The 20388-nt window shown below is 48.0% G+C and overlaps 1 protein-coding gene across 1 annotated transcript in view; it reads left to right on the top strand.

Annotated features, from left to right (window-relative positions):
- PPARA (peroxisome proliferator activated receptor alpha) overlaps positions 1–20388 on the top strand; it is an 88837-nt gene that overhangs the window by 64155 nt on the left and 4294 nt on the right. The window contains exons 3-6 of the mRNA XM_063928881.1: positions 3786–4040; positions 9737–9897; positions 10257–10395; positions 10577–10776. Of these exons, the coding sequence (XP_063784951.1) occupies positions 3812–4040; positions 9737–9897; positions 10257–10395; positions 10577–10776 (729 nt within the window). The 5' untranslated portion in view covers positions 3786–3811. The remainder of the gene's footprint in view (positions 1–3785; positions 4041–9736; positions 9898–10256; positions 10396–10576; positions 10777–20388) is intronic.

Below are 20388 nucleotides of genomic sequence, written 5' to 3'. Positions count from 1 at the left end.
TGGCGATTTCTGCTAGGCGAGCCCTGTGGACCCGCCAATGGACGGGAGATGCAGACTCAAAGAGACATATGGAAGTTTTGCCTTACAAGGGTGAGGTTTTATTTGGGGAAGGTCTCGCGGACCTGGTTTCCACAGCTACCGTGGGTAAATCTACTTTTTTACCTTATGTTCCCCCACAGCAAAAGAAAACACCACAATATCAGATGCAGTCCTTTCGGTCGCAGAAGTCCAGAAGAGGTCGGGGCTCTTCCTTCCTCGCCAGAGGTAAGGGTAGAGGGAAAAGAATGCCTGCTACGGCTAGTTCCCAGGAGCAGAAGTCCTCCCCGGCTTCTACTAAATCCACCGCATGACGCTGGGGCTCCTCTGAGGGAGTCCGCGCCGGTGGGGGCACGTCTTCGACTCTTCAGCCATGTCTGGGTTCAGTCAGACGTGGATCCTTGGGCGATGGAAATTGTATCCCAAGGCTACAAGCTGGAATTTGAAGACGTGCCTCCTCGCCGATTTTTCAAATCGGCTTTACCAGCTTCTCCTCCAGAAAGGGAGATCGTTTTAGCTGCAATTCAAAAACTGTGTCAACAACAAGTGATTTTCAAGGTTCCCCTAGTGCAACAGGGGAAGGGGTACTATTCAACCCTGTTTGTGGTCCCGAAACCGGATGGCTCGGTCAGACCCATTCTAAATCTAAAATCCCTAAACCTGTACTTGAAAAAGTTCAAATTCAAGATGGAATCGCTCCGGGGCAGTTATCTCCAGCATGGAAGGGGGGGATTTTATGGTGTCACTAGACATAAAGGATGCATACCTTCATGTCCCCATATTTCCCCCTCATCAGGCATACCTGAGATTCGCTGTACAGTACTGTCATTACCAGTTTCAGACGTTGCCGTTTGGGCTTTCCACGGCCCCGAGGATTTTCACCAAGGTAATGGCGGAAATGATGGTGCTCCTGCGTAGGCAGGGAATCACAATTATCCCGTACTTGGACGATCTCCTGATAAAAGCGAGATCGAGAGATCAATTGCAGAAAAGCGTGTCCCTCTCCCTGAGAGTGCTGCAGCAGCATGGCTGGATTCTAAATCTACCAAAGTCAGTTGATTCCAACGACTCGGCTATCTTTCTTAGGCATGATTCTGGACACGGAACAAAAGAGGGTTTTTCTCCCGATGGAGAAAGCCCAGGAACTCCAGAACACGGTCAGAGACCTGTTAAAACCGAAAAAAGTGTCAGTCAATCAATGCACTCGAGTACTGGGAAAAATGGTGGCGACCTACGAGGCCATCCCCTTCGGCAGGTTCCATGCCAGGACGTTTCAGTGGGACCTTCTGGACAAGTGGTCGGGGTCCCATTTAGAAAATATATCAGAAAATAAGCCTGTCCCCCAGGGCCAGGGTGTCTCTCCTGTGGTGGCTGCAGAGTGCTCACCTTCTCGAAGGTCGCAGGTTCGGCATTCAAGACTGGGTTCTGGTGACCACGGACGCGAGCCTCCGAGGATGGGGAGCAGTCACACAAGGAAGAAATTTTCAGGGACTATTGTCAAGCAAGGAGGCTTGTCTACACATCAACGTACTGGAATTGAGGGCCATATACAACGGCCTACGACAAGCGGAGAATCTTCTTCGCGACCTACCGGTTCTGATTCAATCAGACAACGTCACAGCTGTGGCTCATGTAAACCGCCAAGGCGGGGCAAGGAGCAGAGTGGCAATGGCGGAAGCCACCAGGATTCTTCGCTGGACGGAAAATTACGCAAGCGCTCTGTCAGCAGTCTTCATTCCGGGAGTGGACAACTGGGAAGCAGACTTCCTCAGCAGACACGATCTCCATCCAGGAGAGTGGGGACTTCATCAAGAAGTTTTTGCAGAGATAACAAGTCAGTGGGGACTTCCACAAATAGACATGATGGCGTCACGCCTCAACAAGAAGCTTCGGAGGTATTGTGCCAGGTCAAGGGACCCTCAGGCAGTAGCGGTGGACGCCCTGGTGACACCATGGGTGTTTCAGTCGGTCTATGTGTTCCCTCCTCTTCCGCTCATCTCAAAAATACTGAGAATCATAAGACGAAAAAGAGTGCAGACAATACTCCTTATTCCGGATTGGCCTCGAAGGACCTGGTATTCAGATCTTCAGGAAATGCTCACAGAAGATCCGTGGCCTCTTCCTCTCAGGGAAGACCTATTGCAGCAGGGGCCCTGCGTGTTCCAAGACTTACCGCGGTTACGTTTGACGGCATGGCGGTTGAACACCAAATCCTAGCGGGGAAAGGTATTCCGGATTAAGGCTAGGAAGGAGGTAACGGCGAAACATTATCACCGCATCTGGAGGATGTATGTATCTTGGTGTGAAGCCAAGAATGCTCCTGCTGAAGATTTCCATCTGGGCCGTTTTATCCACTTTCTACAGACAGGAGTGGATATGGGCCTAAAGTTAGGCTCCATTAAGGTACAGATTTCGGCCCTATCAATTTTCTTTCAGAAGGAATTGGCTTCTCTCCCAGAAGTCCAGACTTTTGTAAAGGGAGTGCTGCACATCCAGCCTCCTTTTGTGCCCCCAGTGGCACCATGGGACCTTAACGTGGTGTTACAGTTCCTAAAATCTCACTGGTTTGAGCTTCTTCAAACGGTTGATTTAAAATTTCTCACTTGGAAGGTGGTCATGTTGTTGGCCTTGGCATCTGCACGGCGGGTGTCCGAATTGGCGGCTTTGTCTCACAAGAGCCCCTATCTGATTTTCCATGTGGATAGAGCAGAATTAAGGACTCGTCCTCAATTTTTGCCTAAGGGGGTTTCATCTTTTCATGTGAACCAACCTATCGTGGTGCCTGTGGCTACGGGTGACTTGGAGGATTCCAAGTCCCTTGATGTAGTCAGGGCCTTAAAAATTTATGTAGCCAGGACGGCTCGGGTTAGGAAAACAGAGGCACTGTTTGTCCTGTATGCAGCCAACAAGCTTTGGCGCTCCTGCTTCTAAACGGACTATTGCTCGCTGGATCTGTAACACGATTCAGCAGGCTCATTCTACGGCGGGATTGCCGTTACCAAATTCGGTAAAGGCCCATTCCACTAGGAAGGTGGGCTCTTCTTGGGCGGCTGCCCGAGGCGTCTCGGCATTACAGCTTTGCAGAGCGGCGACAAACACTTTTGCTAAATTCTACAAGTTTGATACCCTGGCTGAGGAGGACTTTGTGTTTGCTCATTCGGTGCTTAGAGTCATCCGCACTCTCCCGCCCGGTTTGGAGCTTTGGTATAATCCCCATGGTCCTTACGGAGTCCCCAGCAATCCTCTAGGACGTAAGAGAAAATAAGATTTTAAACCTACCGGTAAATCTTTTTCTCCTAGTCCGTAGAGGATGCTGGGCGCCCGTCCCAGTGCGGACTAAATTCTGCAAGACTTGTATATAGTTATTGCTTACATAAGGGTTATGTTACAGTTTTGATCAGTCTCGGGCTGATGCTGTTTTGTTTCATACTGTTAACTGGTTCATATGTTCCAAGTTATACGGTGTGGATGGTGTGGGCTGGTATGTATCTCGCCCTTAGATTAACAAAAATCCTTTCCTCATACTGTCCGTCTCCTCTGGGCATAGTTCTCTAACTGAGGTCTGGAGGAGGGGCATAGAGGGAGAAGCCAGTGCACACCCATCTAAAGTCTTTAGAGTGCCCATGTCTCCTGTGGAGCCCGTCTATACCCCATGGTCCTTTCGGAGTCCCCAGCATCCTCTACGGACTAGGAGAAAAAGATTTACCGGTAGGTTTAAAATCTTATTTTTTTCTCTCTTTCTCTTGCAGTGTAATGGTCACGGAAACAGCTTGCAATGTCTGCCATCATGGTAGACGCCAATGGAGAATTCTGCTCCGTAACTCCCTTGGAGGACGGTGACCTAGGGAGCCCGCTGCCCGGGGAGTTCCTCCAGGGTATTGAGGTCATCCAGGACCTCTCCCAAGGCATCGAAGATGATGGTTCCAATTCGTTTAGTGCAGCCGAGTACCAGTATCTCGGGAACAGCCCTGGCTCGAATGGATCGGTCAGCACGGACCTAACGGGTGAGCGAGGAAGGAGATGTGTGCGGGAATTGATATTCTGGATTGTAAGATGTGTATTGGGCACACTGGATAGGATCTACTGTACAGTCTCCCCAATGATAGAGCATTACCCCTCTGCTTAAAGTGAGATCACAATTGGCTACACCATGAAAGCTCCTTCGATCCCCTTGCAATTCTCAAAACCGCTATAACAACTTCAAAGTATGTGGCGCATGGCTGCATGCTATATATGCTGAAGAAAGAGATCTGCACCTTTTAAAAGGAAGGGAGGGATCCAGAACATCTCTTTATGAATCCACAGTTTATAGGGTTCCTCTTGGCGCAGTCTCTACCAATTGAAAAATCAGTACCACTTAGTTGAATTGGCTTCAACTTTATTAAAAGTTCGCTGCAAATTGAAGATGACTGATTCGGGTGTCACAGTGGTGGGTAGGAAAATATCAACTCCTGTAATGCATGTCCAAGAAGAAATTGCATAAACCTGGTACGCGTTTCAGCGGGCGGTGTACCTGTGAAACGCGTAGCAGGCTCGTGCAATTCTTCCTTCCTGGTGGCGGTCCTGTAACTATTCTGGGGATCCCTGTCCCTGCTTGTTTTCCCTTCTGTCTCTCTGATCCCCCCAGCCCCCCCTCCTTACCATTTTTGTCTTATTTTATTTATTTTTATATTCTCCTGCTTCCTTGTCAGATGTTATTACAACCAGCCATGTGGGAGTCGTAGCAGATACCAGGCACTGAGATAAGGGCGACATGGGAAAACCTCTTAAATCTCCAATATGTTAAAACTCTTTCTTGCTTCTGGTTATTCATAGTACACCCTAGAGCCATGACTGAAATGCAGACGTATAAGAATGTTTTTGTTTTTAATTTGATTCATGAGTGAAATTATTGCTATAAAAACATAAAAAATCATTATATGAATAACGGCGTCACAGTGTCTACCTGTGCGGTGTGCAGCATGTCCTTCCCTGCACGGGGAAGGGGCGCTGTCTCACTCCGGTCCCATCCCGTCATTGGGCACAGGCCGTGGTGTGACTCCTGCCAAGTTGGCGGTAACATTTGGCTCTTGCCGCCTCTTCTCTGGGAAAGCAGGAACAGCCTTCCCGGCCCCCAGAGAGGCTGCGCAGGCGTGCGGTGTTGCAACCCCTTGGAAGAACAGAGTGTGTGTGCAACTGTTCTTAATGCCACATATCCCCAGAAGACTGTCACACCAATATCCCGACACGGTTGTATTGCTACTAAAGGTTGCTCTTATAATATTGAACATGGTGTTAAAGCAGTTTTATAATGTCGACCTGGTTTAAGTAGCATCACGGCCACGTCAGCATACTGGTGTGGCATTGTGGTTCCGATATAGTGTCTGCTTTCTGACTGTCGACATCCTGACAGTGTACCGATGACACAATTGCAGGCTATGCCTAATTGTCAGAGATCTTTCTGTTTCCAGATGGATCTCTCGCACTAGGTATGTGACTGGCGCAAATGCACCCCGATAATGGTGGTGGCTGTTTACCCAAACGTATACAGGGGGTCATTCCGAGTTGATCACTAGCTGCATTCGTTCGCTGTGCAGCGATGAGGCAAAAAATCGGCAGTTCTGCGCATGCGTATGTGGCGCAATGCGCACGCGCGTCGTACTATTACAACGAATGATGTAGTATCACACAAGGTCTAGCGATGCATTTCAGTCGCACTGCTGGCCGCAGAGTGATTAGCATGAATGGGGCGTTTCTGGGCGTCAACTGACCGTTTTCAGGGAGTGGTCGGAAAAACGCAGGCGTGCCAGGAAAAACGCAGGCATGGCTGGGCGAACGCAGGGCGTGTTTGTGACTCAAAACAGGAATTGAATGGTCTGAAGAGATCGCAAGCGCTGAGTAGGTTTTGAGCTACTCTGAAACTGCACAAAAAAACTTTGTAGCCGCTCTGCGATCCTTGGTATCCGGACTCCAGGTCGACAACAAAAAGGTCGACAACAAAAAGGTCGACACACATTAGGTCGACACACATTAGGTCGACATGGACAAAAGGTCGACAGGAACAAGGTCGACATGAGTTTTTCACAATTTTTTTCTTTTTTGGAACCTTTTCATACTTAACGATCCACGTGGACTACGATTGGAACGGTAATCTGTGCCGAGCGGAGCGAAGGCACCATGCCCGAAGCATGGCGAGCGAAGCGGTGCACTAATTGGGGTTCCCGGTCACTCTACGAAGAATACGACACAAAAAAACCATTAAAAAACCCATGTCGACCTTTTTCCATGTCGACCTTGTTCCTGTTGACCTTTTGTCCATGTCGACCTAAGGTGTGTCGACCAATATCAACTCCTGTAATGCATGTCCAAGAAGAAATTGCATAAACCTGGTACGCGTTTCAGCGGGCGGTGTACCTGTGAAACGCGTAGCAGGCTCGTGCAATTCTTCCTTCCTGGTGGCGGTCCTGTAACTATTCTGGGGATCCCTGTCCCTGCTTGTTTTCCCTTCTGTCTCTCTGATCCCCCCAGCCCCCCCTCCTTACCATTTTTGTCTTATTTTATTTATTTTTATATTCTCCTGCTTCCTTGTCAGATGTTATTACAACCAGCCATGTGGGAGTCGTAGCAGATACCAGGCACTGAGATAAGGGCGACATGGGAAAACCTCCTTAAATCTCCAATATGTTAAAACTCTTTCTTGCTTCTGGTTATTCATAGTACACCCTAGAGCCATGACTGAAATGCAGACGTATAAGAATGTTTTTGTTTTTAATTTGATTCATGAGTGAAATTATTGCTATAAAAACATAAAAAATCATTATATGAATAACGGCGTCACAGTGTCTACCTGTGCGGTGTGCAGCATGTCCTTCCCTGCACGGGGAAGGGGCGCTGTCTCACTCCGGTCCCATCCCGTCATTGGGCACAGGCCGTGGTGTGACTCCTGCCAAGTTGGCGGTAACATTTGGCTCTTGCCGCCTCTTCTCTGGGAAAGCAGGAACAGCCTTCCCGGCCCCCAGAGAGGCTGCGCAGGCGTGCGGTGTTGCAACCCCTTGGAAGAACAGAGTGTGTGTGCAACTGTTCTTAATGCCACATATCCCCAGAAGACTGTCACACCAATATCCCGACACGGTTGTATTGCTACTAAAGGTTGCTCTTATAATATTGAACATGGTGTTAAAGCAGTTTTATAATGTCGACCTGGTTTAAGTAGCATCACGGCCACGTCAGCATACTGGTGTGGCATTGTGGTTCCGATATAGTGTCTGCTTTCTGACTGTCGACATCCTGACAGTGTACCGATGACACAATTGCAGGCTATGCCTAATTGTCAGAGATCTTTCTGTTTCCAGATGGATCTCTCGCACTAGGTATGTGACTGGCGCAAATGCACCCCGATAATGGTGGTGGCTGTTTACCCAAACGTATACAGGGGGTCATTCCGAGTTGATCACTAGCTGCATTCGTTCGCTGTGCAGCGATGAGGCAAAAAATCGGCAGTTCTGCGCATGCGTATGTGGCGCAATGCGCACGCGCGTCGTACTATTACAACGAATGATGTAGTATCACACAAGGTCTAGCGATGCATTTCAGTCGCACTGCTGGCCGCAGAGTGATTAGCATGAATGGGGCGTTTCTGGGCGTCAACTGACCGTTTTCAGGGAGTGGTCGGAAAAACGCAGGCGTGCCAGGAAAAACGGAGGCATGGCTGGGCGAACGCAGGGCGTGTTTGTGACTCAAAACAGGAATTGAATGGTCTGAAGAGATCGCAAGCGCTGAGTAGGTTTTGAGCTACTCTGAAACTGCACAAAAAAACTTTGTAGCCGCTCTGCGATCCTTGGTATCCGGACTCCAGGTCGACAACAAAAAGGTCGACAACAAAAAGGTCGACACACATTAGGTCGACACACATTAGGTCGACATGGACAAAAGGTCGACAGGAACAAGGTCGACATGAGTTTTTCACAATTTTTTTCTTTTTTGGAACCTTTTCATACTTAACGATCCACGTGGACTACGATTGGAACGGTAATCTGTGCCGAGCGGAGCGAAGGCACCATGCCCGAAGCATGGCGAGCGAAGCGGTGCACTAATTGGGGTTCCCGGTCACTCTACGAAGAATACGACACAAAAAAACCATTAAAAAACCCATGTCGACCTTTTTCCATGTCGACCTTGTTCCTGTTGACCTTTTGTCCATGTCGACCTAAGGTGTGTCGACCAATTGGCATCGACCTAAGGTGTGTCGACCTTTTTGTTGTCTACCTGGGGTCCCAGACCCCGATCCTTTGGTTCGCACTTCTGCTAAGCTAAAATACACTCCTAGTGGGCGGCGGCCTAGCGTTTGCACGGCTGCTAAAAACTGCTAGCGAGCGATCAACTCGGAATGACCACCACAGAGCAACGTGCAACCGTAGATGTGTACAGTTGGGTATATTATCTGCATTTTTGTCTGGGGGATTTTGAATGAAGCCATAGGTGTTGTGCCCACATAGCGGGTAATTACGGGAAGGAAGTTGTGCTTGCCCGTCTGGTTCATGTTATATGAGCAGGCGTAGTTCTGATCTAACCTTGCAGCTAATTGAATCCCCCCTGTGCTACAGTAAATCTTGGAGTACATGCCTCTTAACGCTCCCTTTAAAACTAAAAAAAACCTGCACGGTTACGTCGTCTAACAGATGTTATACAGTCCCCATGTGTATGAGCCTATAGGCTAGAATTCACTGTGCAGACTTTGTACACAGGTTCTGAAGAGCGTTAACTTCCCAGCTTCCTTCCTTTGTAGTGGTCTCGGAGGCAGGCAGCATTTGGCATGGATACTCTCTTGTGTTGGGACAGCCCAGATTTAGCTCTTTGCTCTGTCGTTGAATCAGCCGTCGTTTTGTAACAGTGGTTGTGACTTTATCAGCTGCAGGTGACAGTTTGTGTGTTGCCATCAGCAGCTGATCATATATAGTGACAATGGTGGTCATTCCGAGTTGATCGCTCGCTAGCAGTTTTTAGCAGCAGTGCAAACGCTATGCGCAGCCCACTGGGAGTGCATTTTAGCTTAGCAGAAGTACGAACGGTTGTATCGCGTAGCCGCTCTGAGTAGCTCAAAACCTACTCAGCGCTTGCGATCACTTTAGACTATTCAGTTCCGGATTTGACGTCACAAACCCGCCCAGCCACGCCTGCGCTTTTCCTGGCACACCTGCGTTTTTCCGAACACTCCCTGAAAATGGTCAGTTGCCACCCAGAAATGCCCACTTCATGTCAATCACTCTGCGGCAAGCAGTGCGACTGAAATGCATCGCCAGACCCTGTGCAAAACTACATTGTTCGTTGTGTCCGTACGTCGCGCGTGCGCATTGCGCCGCATACGCATGCGCAGAACTACTGTTTTTTTAGCCTGATCGCTGCGCTACGAACAAATGCTGCTAGCGATCAACTCGGAATGACCCCCAATGTGCGGGCTTTGGAGGTTGTGGCTCTGGCTTTAGAGGTGTTATGAAGATAAAACAGCCATCCGTCTCAGCGTGCCACAATTTTCCTTGTTGCTTACCCTGCAGGCCAGGTTTAGCTATATTTCATATGAATGAATGTTATGTATAGGTAACTTTTCATATATTGTAAATTGCGCAAAGTGGTGATGATATTAGAGAGAGAGGGCGGCTGTGGTTAGGGGTCCTGACTATATAACAAATACAGTGGGAATGTGACCTCATTGTTTTTGTTGCAGACACCCTGTCACCAGCATCGAGTCCATCCTCCATCACCTTCCCCGCAGCACCGGGGAGTACGGAAGAGCAGGGTTGCAAGTCACTAAGTCTTGAATGTCGAGTGTGCGGAGATAAGGCATCTGGATTCCACTATGGAGTACACGCGTGTGAAGGCTGCAAGGTACGTGTCCACATACAACACAGCGCTAACCTGCTTCCTTTTCACTTGGTTGTCTTCTCTGCGAGGTTCCCTAGTAGGCTCACTGTGTTTCTTGAGCAATTTCAGTGATCAATAAAAATTCAAAAGTTTTGATCGCATTTCCAAAAATAGGCCAAGCATATCTTATCACGCAATCTTACGTGTGGCGCAGAAACATAACACGCAATGCTACTATGGAAACCTTGTCGCTTCTTGAGTCACTGCCTGTGATTTCAATGTTGTCTGAAACTACTTTTGTGTGTTTTATATTTTTTATATATATATATATATATATATATATATATATTTATTTATTATTTTTTATTTTTTTTTCTATATAGGGTTTTTTCCGTAGAACAATACGGCTGAAGCTGGCATATGACCGGTGTGAACGGCTCTGTAAAATACAGAAGAAGAATCGAAACAAGTGCCAATATTGCCGGTTCGAGAAGTGCCTTAGTGTGGGAATGTCACATAACGGTAAGACACCATAATACTGTATATGTGAGAGTGTAAGCTTCAATGTTTTGGACATCAAATTTGCAGGGTATCACGTGTATCTCTTTGCTTGGCGTTACGTCACTTTATACAGTGTATCTCTGCTGCTGACGCAGTCACACATAGTACTCGCTGAGCCGATATTTACATTATGTCTCTCCAGCCATTCGCTTTGGAAGGATGCCTCGTTCGGAGAAAGCAAAGCTGACAGCGGAGATCCAAACATGTGACCAGGACACGAAGGATTCCCAGATGACCGACCTGCTGTCCCTGGCCAAGCTCATCTACGAAGCCTATCAGAAAAACTTCAATATGAACAAAGTAAAAGCCAGAGCAATCCTCACTGGGAAGGGCAGTAATCCAGTACGTGTTTTTCCTGTTTCCCCTCGCCAGAGATTTGAATGCTGTTAGCGATGGCTTTTGTTGCTTTCAAGGTCACCGTGACCTTCTCTGAACTGGTCTTTGTATGGAGACAGGTGCTTCTGCTCATCTCCAGTGCCGCCCTGTACTCTCCCCTGCACCGCACACACAAACATTTACTGAGATAAGCCCTTTCTAGGTACAGTTATCTAGGCATTCTGGCTTCCTGCCATGTTAGAAATCTAAATAAATCTGCTGCATCTGTACAGCCCATCTCGTGCCATATTTTAAGCGGAGAACAAAAAAGAATTTTAAAGTAGAGATGAGCGGGTTCGGTTTTACTCGGATTTACCCGAATCTCCTTATTGGCTCACGGACGTCACGTGTTTTGGTTAGCCAATAAGAAAAATCCAGAAAAAAAGAACTTGCGATAATTCTGGCGTTAAGAACCGAGTAAATTTGAACCCGCTCATCTCTATTTTAAAGGTGTTAGTCTTGAAAGGGGCGGCTTCATTTAGCGCAGTGTCCGAGTGCTGCAAATCACTTAATGTTTCTCTGACGTCCTAGTGGATGCTGGGGACTCCGTCAGGACCATGGGGATTAGCGGCTCCGCAGGAGACAGGGCACAAAAATAAAGCTTTAGGATCAGGTGGTGTGCACTGGCTCCTCCCCCTATGACCCTCCTCCAAGCCTCAGTTAGGTTTTTGTGCCCGTCCGAGCAGGGTGCAATCTAGGTGGCTCTCCTAAAGAGCTGCTTAGAAAAAGTTTTTAGGTTTTTTATTTTACAGTGAGTCCTGCTGGCAACAGGCTCACTGCATCGAGGGACTTAGGGGAGAAGAAGTGAACTCACCTGCGTGCAGGATGGATTGGCTTCTTAGGCTACTGGACACCATTAGCTCCAGAGGGATCGAACACAGGCCCAGCCATGGAGTCCGGTCCCGGAGCCGCGCCGCCGACCCCCTTGCAGATGCCGAAAAGTGAAGAGGTCCAGAAACCGGCGGCAGAAGACTTTTCAGTCTTCATGAGGTAGCGCACAGCACTGCAGCTGTGCGCCATTGTTGTCACACACTTCACACCAACGGTCACGGAGGGTGCAGGGCGCTGCAGGGGGCGCCCTGGGCAGCAATGAGAATACCTTGTTCTGGCTAAAAAATACATCACATATAGCCCCTGGGGCTATATGGATGTATTTAACCCCTGCCAGGTCTCACAAACTCCGGAGAAGAGCCCGCCGAAATAGGGGGCGGGGCCTATCTCCTCAGCACACAGCGCCATTTTCCTGCTCAGCTCCGCTGCGAGGAAGGCTCCCAGGACTCTCCCCTGCACTACAGAAACAGGGTAAAACAGAGAGGGGGGGGCACTTTTTTGGCGTTTTTTGATATATATTAAGCTGCTATAAGGGAGACAACACTTCTATAGGGTTGTTCCTATATATTTATAGCGCTTGGGTGTGTGCTGGCAAACTCTCCCTCTGTCTCCCCAAAGGGCTAGTGGGGTCCTGTCTTCGATAAGAGCATTCCCTGTGTGTCGGTACGTGTGTGTCGACATGTATGAGGACGATGTTGGTGTGGAGGCGGAGCAATTGCCGGTAATGGTGATGTCACCCCCTAGGGAGTCGACACCGGAATGGATGGCTTTGTTTATGGAATTACGTGATAATGTCAGCACATTACAAAAATCAGTTGACGACATGAGACGGCCGGCAAACCAGTAAGTACCTGTACAGGCGTCTCAGACACCGTCAGGGGCTGTAAAACGCCCTTTACCTCAGTCGGTCGACACAGACCCAGACACCGAATCTAGTGTCGACGGTGAAGAAACAAACGTATTTTCCAGTAGGGCCACACGTTATATGATCACGGCAATGAAGGAGGCTTTGCATATCTCTGATACTGCATGTACCACAAAAAGGGGTATTATGTGGGGTCTGAAAAAACTACCTGTAGTTTTTCCTGAATCAGACGAATTGAATGAAGTGTGTGATGGAGCGTGGGTTAACCCCGATAGAAAACTGCTAATTTCAAAGAAGTTATTGGCATTATATCCTTTCCCGCCAGAGGTTAGGGCGCGCTGGGAAACACCCCCTAGGGTGGATAAGGCGCTCACACGCTTATCTAAACAAGTGGCGTTACCGTCTCCTGAAACGGCCGCCCTCAAGGATCCAGCGGATAGGAGGCTGGAAACTACCCTGAAAAGTATATACACTCATACTGGTGTTATACTGCGACCAGCCATCGCCTCTGCATGGATGTGCAGTGCTGGGGTGGTTTGGTCGGATTCCCTGACTGAAAATATTGATACCCTAGATAGGGACAGTATTTTATTGACTTTAGAGCAATTAAAGGATGCTTTTCTTTATATGCGAGATGCTCAGAGGGATATTTGCACTCTGGCATCGAGAGTAAGTGCAATGTCCATATCTGCCAGAAGAAGTTTATGGACGCGACAATGGTCAGGTGATGCGGATTCCAAACGGCATATGGAAGTATTACCGTATAAGGGGGAGGAATTATTTGGGGTCGGTCTATCAGATTTGGTGGCCACGGCAACAGCCGGGAAATCCACCTTTTTACCTCAGGTCCCCTCCCAACAGAAAAAGACACCGTCTTTTCAGCCGCAGTCCTTTCGTTCCTATAGGAACAAGCGGGCGAAAGGACAGTCATATTTGCCCCGAGGCAAAGGAAAGGGTAAGAGAGTGCACCAAGCAGCTTCTTCCCAGGAGCAGAAGCCCCCCCCCGGCTTCTGCAAAGCCCTCAGCATGACGTTGGGGCTTTACAAGCGGACTCAGGGGCGGTGGGGGGTCGACTCAAGAATTTCAGTGCACAGTGGGCTCACTCACAGGTGGACCCCTGGATCCTGCAGATAGTATCTCAGGGTTACAGGTTAGAATTCGAGAAGTCTCCCCCTCGCCGGTTCCTAAAGTCTGCTCTGCCAACGTCTCCCTCAGACAGGGCGACGGTATTGGAAGCCATTCACAAGCTGTATTTTCAGCAGGTGATAGTCAAGGTACCCCTCCTACAACAGGGAAAGGGGTATTATTCCACACTATTTGTGGTACCGAAGCCGGACGGCTCGGTAAGACCTATTCTAAATCTGAAATCTTTGAACCTGTACATACAAAAATTCAAGTTCAAGATGGAGTCACTCAGAGCAGTGATAGCGAATCTGGAAGAAGGGGACTTTATGGTGTCCCTGGACATCAAGGATGCTTACCTGCATGTCCCAATTTGCCCTTCTCATCAAGGGTACCTCAGGTTCGTGGTGCAAAACTGTCATTATCAGTTTCAGACGCTGCCGTTTGGATTGTCCACGGCACCTCGGGTCTTTACCAAGGTAATGGCCGAAATGATGTTTCTTCTGCGAAGAAAAGGCGTATTAATTATCCCTTACTTGGACGATCTCCTGATAAGGGCAAGGTCCAGGGAACAGCTGGGGGACGTAGTAGCACTAACCCAAGTAGTGCTGCAACAGCACGGGTGGATTCTGAATTTTCCAAAATCTCAATTGACCCCGACGACACGTCTGCTGTTCCTGGGAATGATTCTGGACACGGTTCAGAAAAAGGTGTTTCTTCCGGAGGAGAAAGCCAGGGAGTTATCCGAACTTGTCAGGAACCTCCTAAAACCAGGGAAAGTGTCTGTGCATCAATGCACAAGAGTCCTGGGAAAGATGGTGGCTTCTTACGAAGCGATTCCATTCGGCAGATTCCACGCAAGAACTTTTCAGTGGGATCTGCTGGACAAATGGTCCGGATCACATCTGCAGATGCATCAGCGGATAACCTTATCGCCACGGACAAGAGTGTCTCTTCTGTGGTGGTTGCAAAGTGCTCATCTGTTAGAGGGCCGCAGATTCGGCATACAGGACTGGGTCCTGGTGACCACGGATGCCAGTCTGAGAGGCTGGGGAGCGGTCACACAGGGAAGAAACTTCCAGGGAGTATGGTCAAGCCTGGAGATGTCTCTTCACATAAATATACTGGAGCTAAGAGCGATTTACAATACTCTAAGCCTGGCAAAACCCCTGCTTCAGGGTCAGCCGGTGTTGATCCAGTCGGACAACATCACGGCAGTCGCCCACGTAAACAGACAGGGCGGCACAAGAAGCAGGAGAGCAATGGCAGAAGCTGCAAGGATTCTTCGCTGGGCGGAAGATCATGTGATAGCACTGTCAGCAGTGTTCATTCCGGGAGTGGACAACTGGGAAGCAGACTTCCTCAGCAGACACGATCTACACCCGGGAGAGTGGGGACTTCATCCAGAAGTTTTCCACATGATTGTGAACCGTTGGGAAAAACCAAAGGTGGACATGATGGCGTCTCGCCTCAACAAAAAACTGGACAGGTATTGCGCCAGGTCAAGAGACCCTCAGGCAATAGCTGTGGACGCTCTGGTAACACCGTTGGTGTTCCAGTCAGTGTATGTGTTTCCTCCTCTGCCTCTCATACCAAAAGTACTGAGAATTATACGGCAAAGGGGAGTAAGAACGATACTCGTGGCTCCGGATTGGCCAAGAAGAACTTGGTACCCGGAACTTCAGGAGATGCTCACGGAAGATCCGTGGCCTCTACCTCTAAGACGGGACCTGCTTCAGCAGGGACCGTGTCTATTCCAAGACTTACCGCGGCTGCGTTTGACGGCATGGCGGTTGAACGCCGAATTCTAAGGGAAAAAGGCATTCCGGAAGAGGTCATTCCTACACTGGTAAAAGCCAGGAAGGAGGTGACTGCACAACATTATCACCGCATTTGGAGAAAATATGTTGCGTGGTGTGAGGCCAGGAAGGCCCCCACGGAGGAATTTCAATTGGGTCGATTCCTACATTTCCTGCAAACAGGATTGTCTATGGGCCTCAAATTGGGGTCCATTAAGGTTCAAATTTCGGCCCTGTCAATTTTCTTCCAGAAAGAATTGGCTTCAGTTCCTGAAGTCCAAACTTTTGTAAAAGGAGTACTACATATACAGACCCCGGTTGTGCCCCCAGTGGCTCCGTGGGACCTTAATGTAGTTTTGGATTTTCTCAAATCCCATTGGTTTGAGCCACTCAAATCGGTGGATTTGAAATATCTTACATGGAAAGTAACCATGCTACTGGCCCTGGCTTCAGCCAGGAGAGTGTCAGAATTGGCGGCTTTATCGTATAAAAGCCCATATCTGATTTTCCATTCGGACAGGGCAGAACTGCGGACGCGTCCTCATTTTCTGCCTAAGGTGGTGTCAGCGTTTCACCTGAACCAGCCTATTGTGGTGCCTGCGGCTACTAGCGATTTGGAGGATTCCAAGTTGCTGGACGTTGTCAGGGCATTGAAAATATATATTTCAAGGACGGCTGGAGTCAGAAAATCTGACTCGCTGTTTATACTGTATGCACCCAACAAGCTGGGTGCTCCTGCTTCTAAGCAGACGATTGCTCGTTGGATTTGTAGCACAATTCAACTTGCACATTCTGTGGCAGGCCTGCCACAGCCTAAATCTATCAAGGCCCATTCCACAAGGAAGGTGGGCTCATCCTGGGCGGCTGCCCGAGGGGTCTCGGCATTACAACTCTGCCGAGCAGCTACGTGGTCGGGGGAGAACACGTTTGTAAAATTCTACAAATTTGATACCCTGGCTAAAGAGGACCTGGAGTTCTCTCATTCGGTGCTGCAGTCATCCGCACTCTCCCGCCCGTTTGGGAGCTTTGGTATAATCCCCATGGTCCTGACGGAGTCCCCAGCATCCACTAGGACGTCAGAGAAAATAAGATTTTACTTACCGATAAATCTATTTCTCGTAGTCCGTAGTGGATGCTGGGCGCCCATCCCAAGTGCGGATTGTCTGCAATACTTGTACATAGTTATTGTTACAAAAAAATCGGGTTGTTATTGTTGTGAGCCGTCTGTTCAGAGGCTCCTACGTTTGTCATACTGTTAACTGGGTTCAGATCACAAGTTGTACGGTGTGATTGGTGTGGCTGGTTTGAGTCTTACCCGGGATTCAAAATCCTTCCTTATTGTGTACGCTCGTCCGGGCACAGTATCCTAACTGAGGCTTGGAGGAGGGTCATAGGGGGAGGAGCCAGTGCACACCACCTGATCCTAAAGCTTTATTTTTGTGCCCTGTCTCCTGCGGAGCCGCTAATCCCCATGGTCCTGACGGAGTCCCCAGCATCCACTACGGACTACGAGAAATAGATTTATCGGTAAGTAAAATCTTATTTTTTCTGCCACGCCTATATGGTCAAGCTGACGCGTTTCATTTAATTAAACTTTTTCTGCTAAAGTAGTGATCTTTTTTTAACCTCATTGATGGCTGGGCTTAGAATATGCGAGTGAGGGGACACAAACAGGATCCTGTGTAAATTCTCTCTCCTCTTTTCTTCCTCTCTCTCTGCACTTTTTTTCTCTCTCTGCACTGCTTACCCGGTTCTTCTGGTGTTAATTGCCTAGTAGCCGTCATTAGTGTGTTTCTACGGCTCTTGGCACGGTGGACGCCATTACTGTGTTGGATGTTGCTGTGTCAGTGTGACCCAACTTCCGTCTGTCCCCTTTCCCCCAACACGCTGACTCTCACTGCACATGCGGTAGACAGACATTAAGCAGCATTATATAATAGGTAAGTATTTCTTTCAACATGTAATGGGATATTGGCTTGAATTTAAATAATGTTATTCATATAAATTCACACACAAAAAAAAAACCTACAACAAAATACACAAATAACATGACAAGGCCATTGCTGTAATGTGTATGATTGATTGTGTACTGAGTGTCACAGCATGTTTTATACCAATAAAGCCACGCCTCCTGTCCTGTTACTGGCTCATCTGTTCCCGTTTCCTGTACGGGAGGGAGGTGCATTCGCTGGCTCTGCAGAACCGGTCACATCTCAAATTTGTAGCCATCTCTGCCAAAGTAGCAAAATGTGATTCCTTTTTTTTTTTTTTTTCCCCTCTTGCTGAATTTCCCGCATTTTACATTTGCGTCTAGTTGCAAAATTGCGTCGGTGAAAAAAGCAACCAGTTGAGACACTTTTCCTGCATCTCGGCGGACATGCAGTGTTTGAAGTTACATTTCAGATTTATGAGATCATTTATCAATGAGTGACAAATTTCACCGTGAGTGATAAATTGCAGCAGCCAATCGGCACCTAGCTGTCATTTTTCAAACGCAAACTGAAGGAGCTGATTGGCTGGTGCAATTTATCACTCACGGTGAAATGCATCACTCATTGATAAATAAGCCTAATAGTCAGCAGAGTACAGGCTACTGCTTCTGGCACTGCTCAACTCTCCATGGCTGTGTTCCGTGTTATAAAAAATGATTACGGCCTGGAATGCTTCCCCCGTGTCTGTCTACATATTTCATTCTGTTTAGTTCAGTTCCTAACATTTACAACCGTACTTATGTTCCAATTATCTTAACCAAATAACTCTGTTTGATGGGCCCTAACCTGGCTTGGCTGAGAAAGACTTGGTAACATCTTACAAGATGAGTTTAAAGGGCCCCATACACTAGAACGATCTTGCTCAATTTCAGCTCAATTTGGTCATTCGGGCCGATATATAGGGGGAAATCGTGCATTTTTGCTGTGTATATGATCCAATCCGATGTGCGGCCCTGTGAGCGTCGTGTTGACTCCTCCAGGTCGTTGGTGGTGCACTTGTTATTTGTCGTGATCAAATGGAATTGTATGGAATCGAATGTAAAAAAGTGTGGTTTTTGCGCTCGCGATATATCGCATGTGATCGATAGTAGGAAGTTTGAAGCACCCTAATCCAGCCCATCAGATGTATCTGATGGTACCTGTGAATGCATGCTATACATCCCATGCGATATGTAGGCGCTTGACATATCCTATGCACTGTATAGCATGCTCAAAAAAGTCAAATTGATTTGGAATCGTATGGAACCACTCCCGGGAAGCGTTGGGAGAGTTCAAGGGAAATCGCCCCGACTTCAGCCTCAGACATATCGTTCTAGTATATGGGGCCCTTAAGTAACTGCAATGAGATTTAGCAAACACAAAAATTACAGAACCCCCTCCCTCAATCCGTTTAATATCTTTATTTAAATGACGATGGTTTGCTCTGATTTTGCAGCACTTAGGGGTCTATGGGGTATATGTATGATGCAGTGATAAGAGTGGAGTAGTGAGCCAGTGGAGAAATTGCCCATGGCAACCAATCAGCATTGAAGTAACATTTATAATTTGCATACTATTAAATTATACAGAGCAGCTGATTGGTTGCCATGGGCAACTTCTCCACTCTTATCATTGTTTCAGACATTTACCCCATAAGTACAAAACCTTGGCATGAGATCAAACGGACGAGAGATAACGCAACAGCCAATTAGCTCCTAACTGCCGTGTCACAGACAGAGGGGCAGATGTATTAACCTGGATACGGCATAAGGAAGTGATAAACCAGTGATATGTGCAAGGTGATAAAGGCACCAGCCAATCAGCTCCAATATGTAAATTAACAGTTAGGATCTGATTGGCTGGTGCCTTTATCACCTTGCACATATCACTGGTTCATCACTTCCTTATGCCTTCTCCAGGTTAATACATCTGCCCCTGAATCTCTCTCCACTTTCTTTTACGCCATAGACCCCATAGTAAGCACTCAACAAGCTGAGTCATACTTGCCTACCTGACCCTCTCCATGAGGGAGAAAATGCTCTGTTCCTGGACTTTCCTGGTAATGTATGATTGCCATCACCTGTGGTGAAACACCTTTCTTATCAATTAACTAGCTCACCACAGGTGATGGCAATCATACATTACCAGGAAAGTCCAGGAACAGAGCATTTTCTCCCTCATGGAGCGGGTCAGGTAGGCAAGTATGAGCTGAGTACATAGCATGACAAAGAAGTGGGGGTACTTTATTGCTGGTCATTATGAGAAACTTTTTTGCGTTACTCGGACGTTTTGAATAAATACGAGTTTGCTGATCTCTGTTGCTGAACAGTTAAAGTAAAAAGTCCTAGTGTAGCAATTGCAGTGTCTGGTTAATAAATACAAAGAGTCAATATACAAAGTACAAGTGCTTAGAGTTTGTGAGTAAACTTATTCACCTTACCGTCTGTGAGTGATTTCAGCTTAACCCATATGTACATAGCTAGTCTGCATTTATATTCTGTTCACCCATTGGGCTACCAGTGATTTCCCAGAATGGCCTCTCACTGTCATGGGCCTTAAAGTGGTTCTTAAAACGGTTGTACGTATAATCTAGCGCTTGTCGCAGCGGTCAGTAGATTATGCGTTAAATTCAATAAAGCGTGAGTTTGCAGGAATTTTAGTGAACTCCCTACTTATTTTTGCTTGCACCTCTATGAGATGCGCACTAAGGGGGTCATTCTGACCCGATCGCACGCTGCAGTTTATCGCAGCGGTGCAAACGGGTCAGAACTGCGCGGCGCAGTTGACAGGCAGAGGTTGGGGGGGCGTAACGGCGGCGTTTGGACGCCTTTCGTGGGCGCGGTCCGGCCAATGCAGGCGTGGTCAGACCAAACGGGGGCGGGCCACAGCGGCTGCATGACGTCACACGCAGCCGCTGCGGGCCGGGGAGCGATGAGTAGCTCCTGGCCAGCGCGCTAAAGCTGCGCTGGTCGGGAGCTTCTCTTGAAGTGCA

Source organism: Pseudophryne corroboree, chromosome 6 (genome assembly GCF_028390025.1).
Source record: "Pseudophryne corroboree isolate aPseCor3 chromosome 6, aPseCor3.hap2, whole genome shotgun sequence".
Taxonomy (NCBI): domain Eukaryota; kingdom Metazoa; phylum Chordata; class Amphibia; order Anura; family Myobatrachidae; genus Pseudophryne; species Pseudophryne corroboree.
The sequence above is the reverse complement of the archived record's forward strand: the minus strand, read 5'-3'. Positions and strand labels throughout refer to the sequence as shown.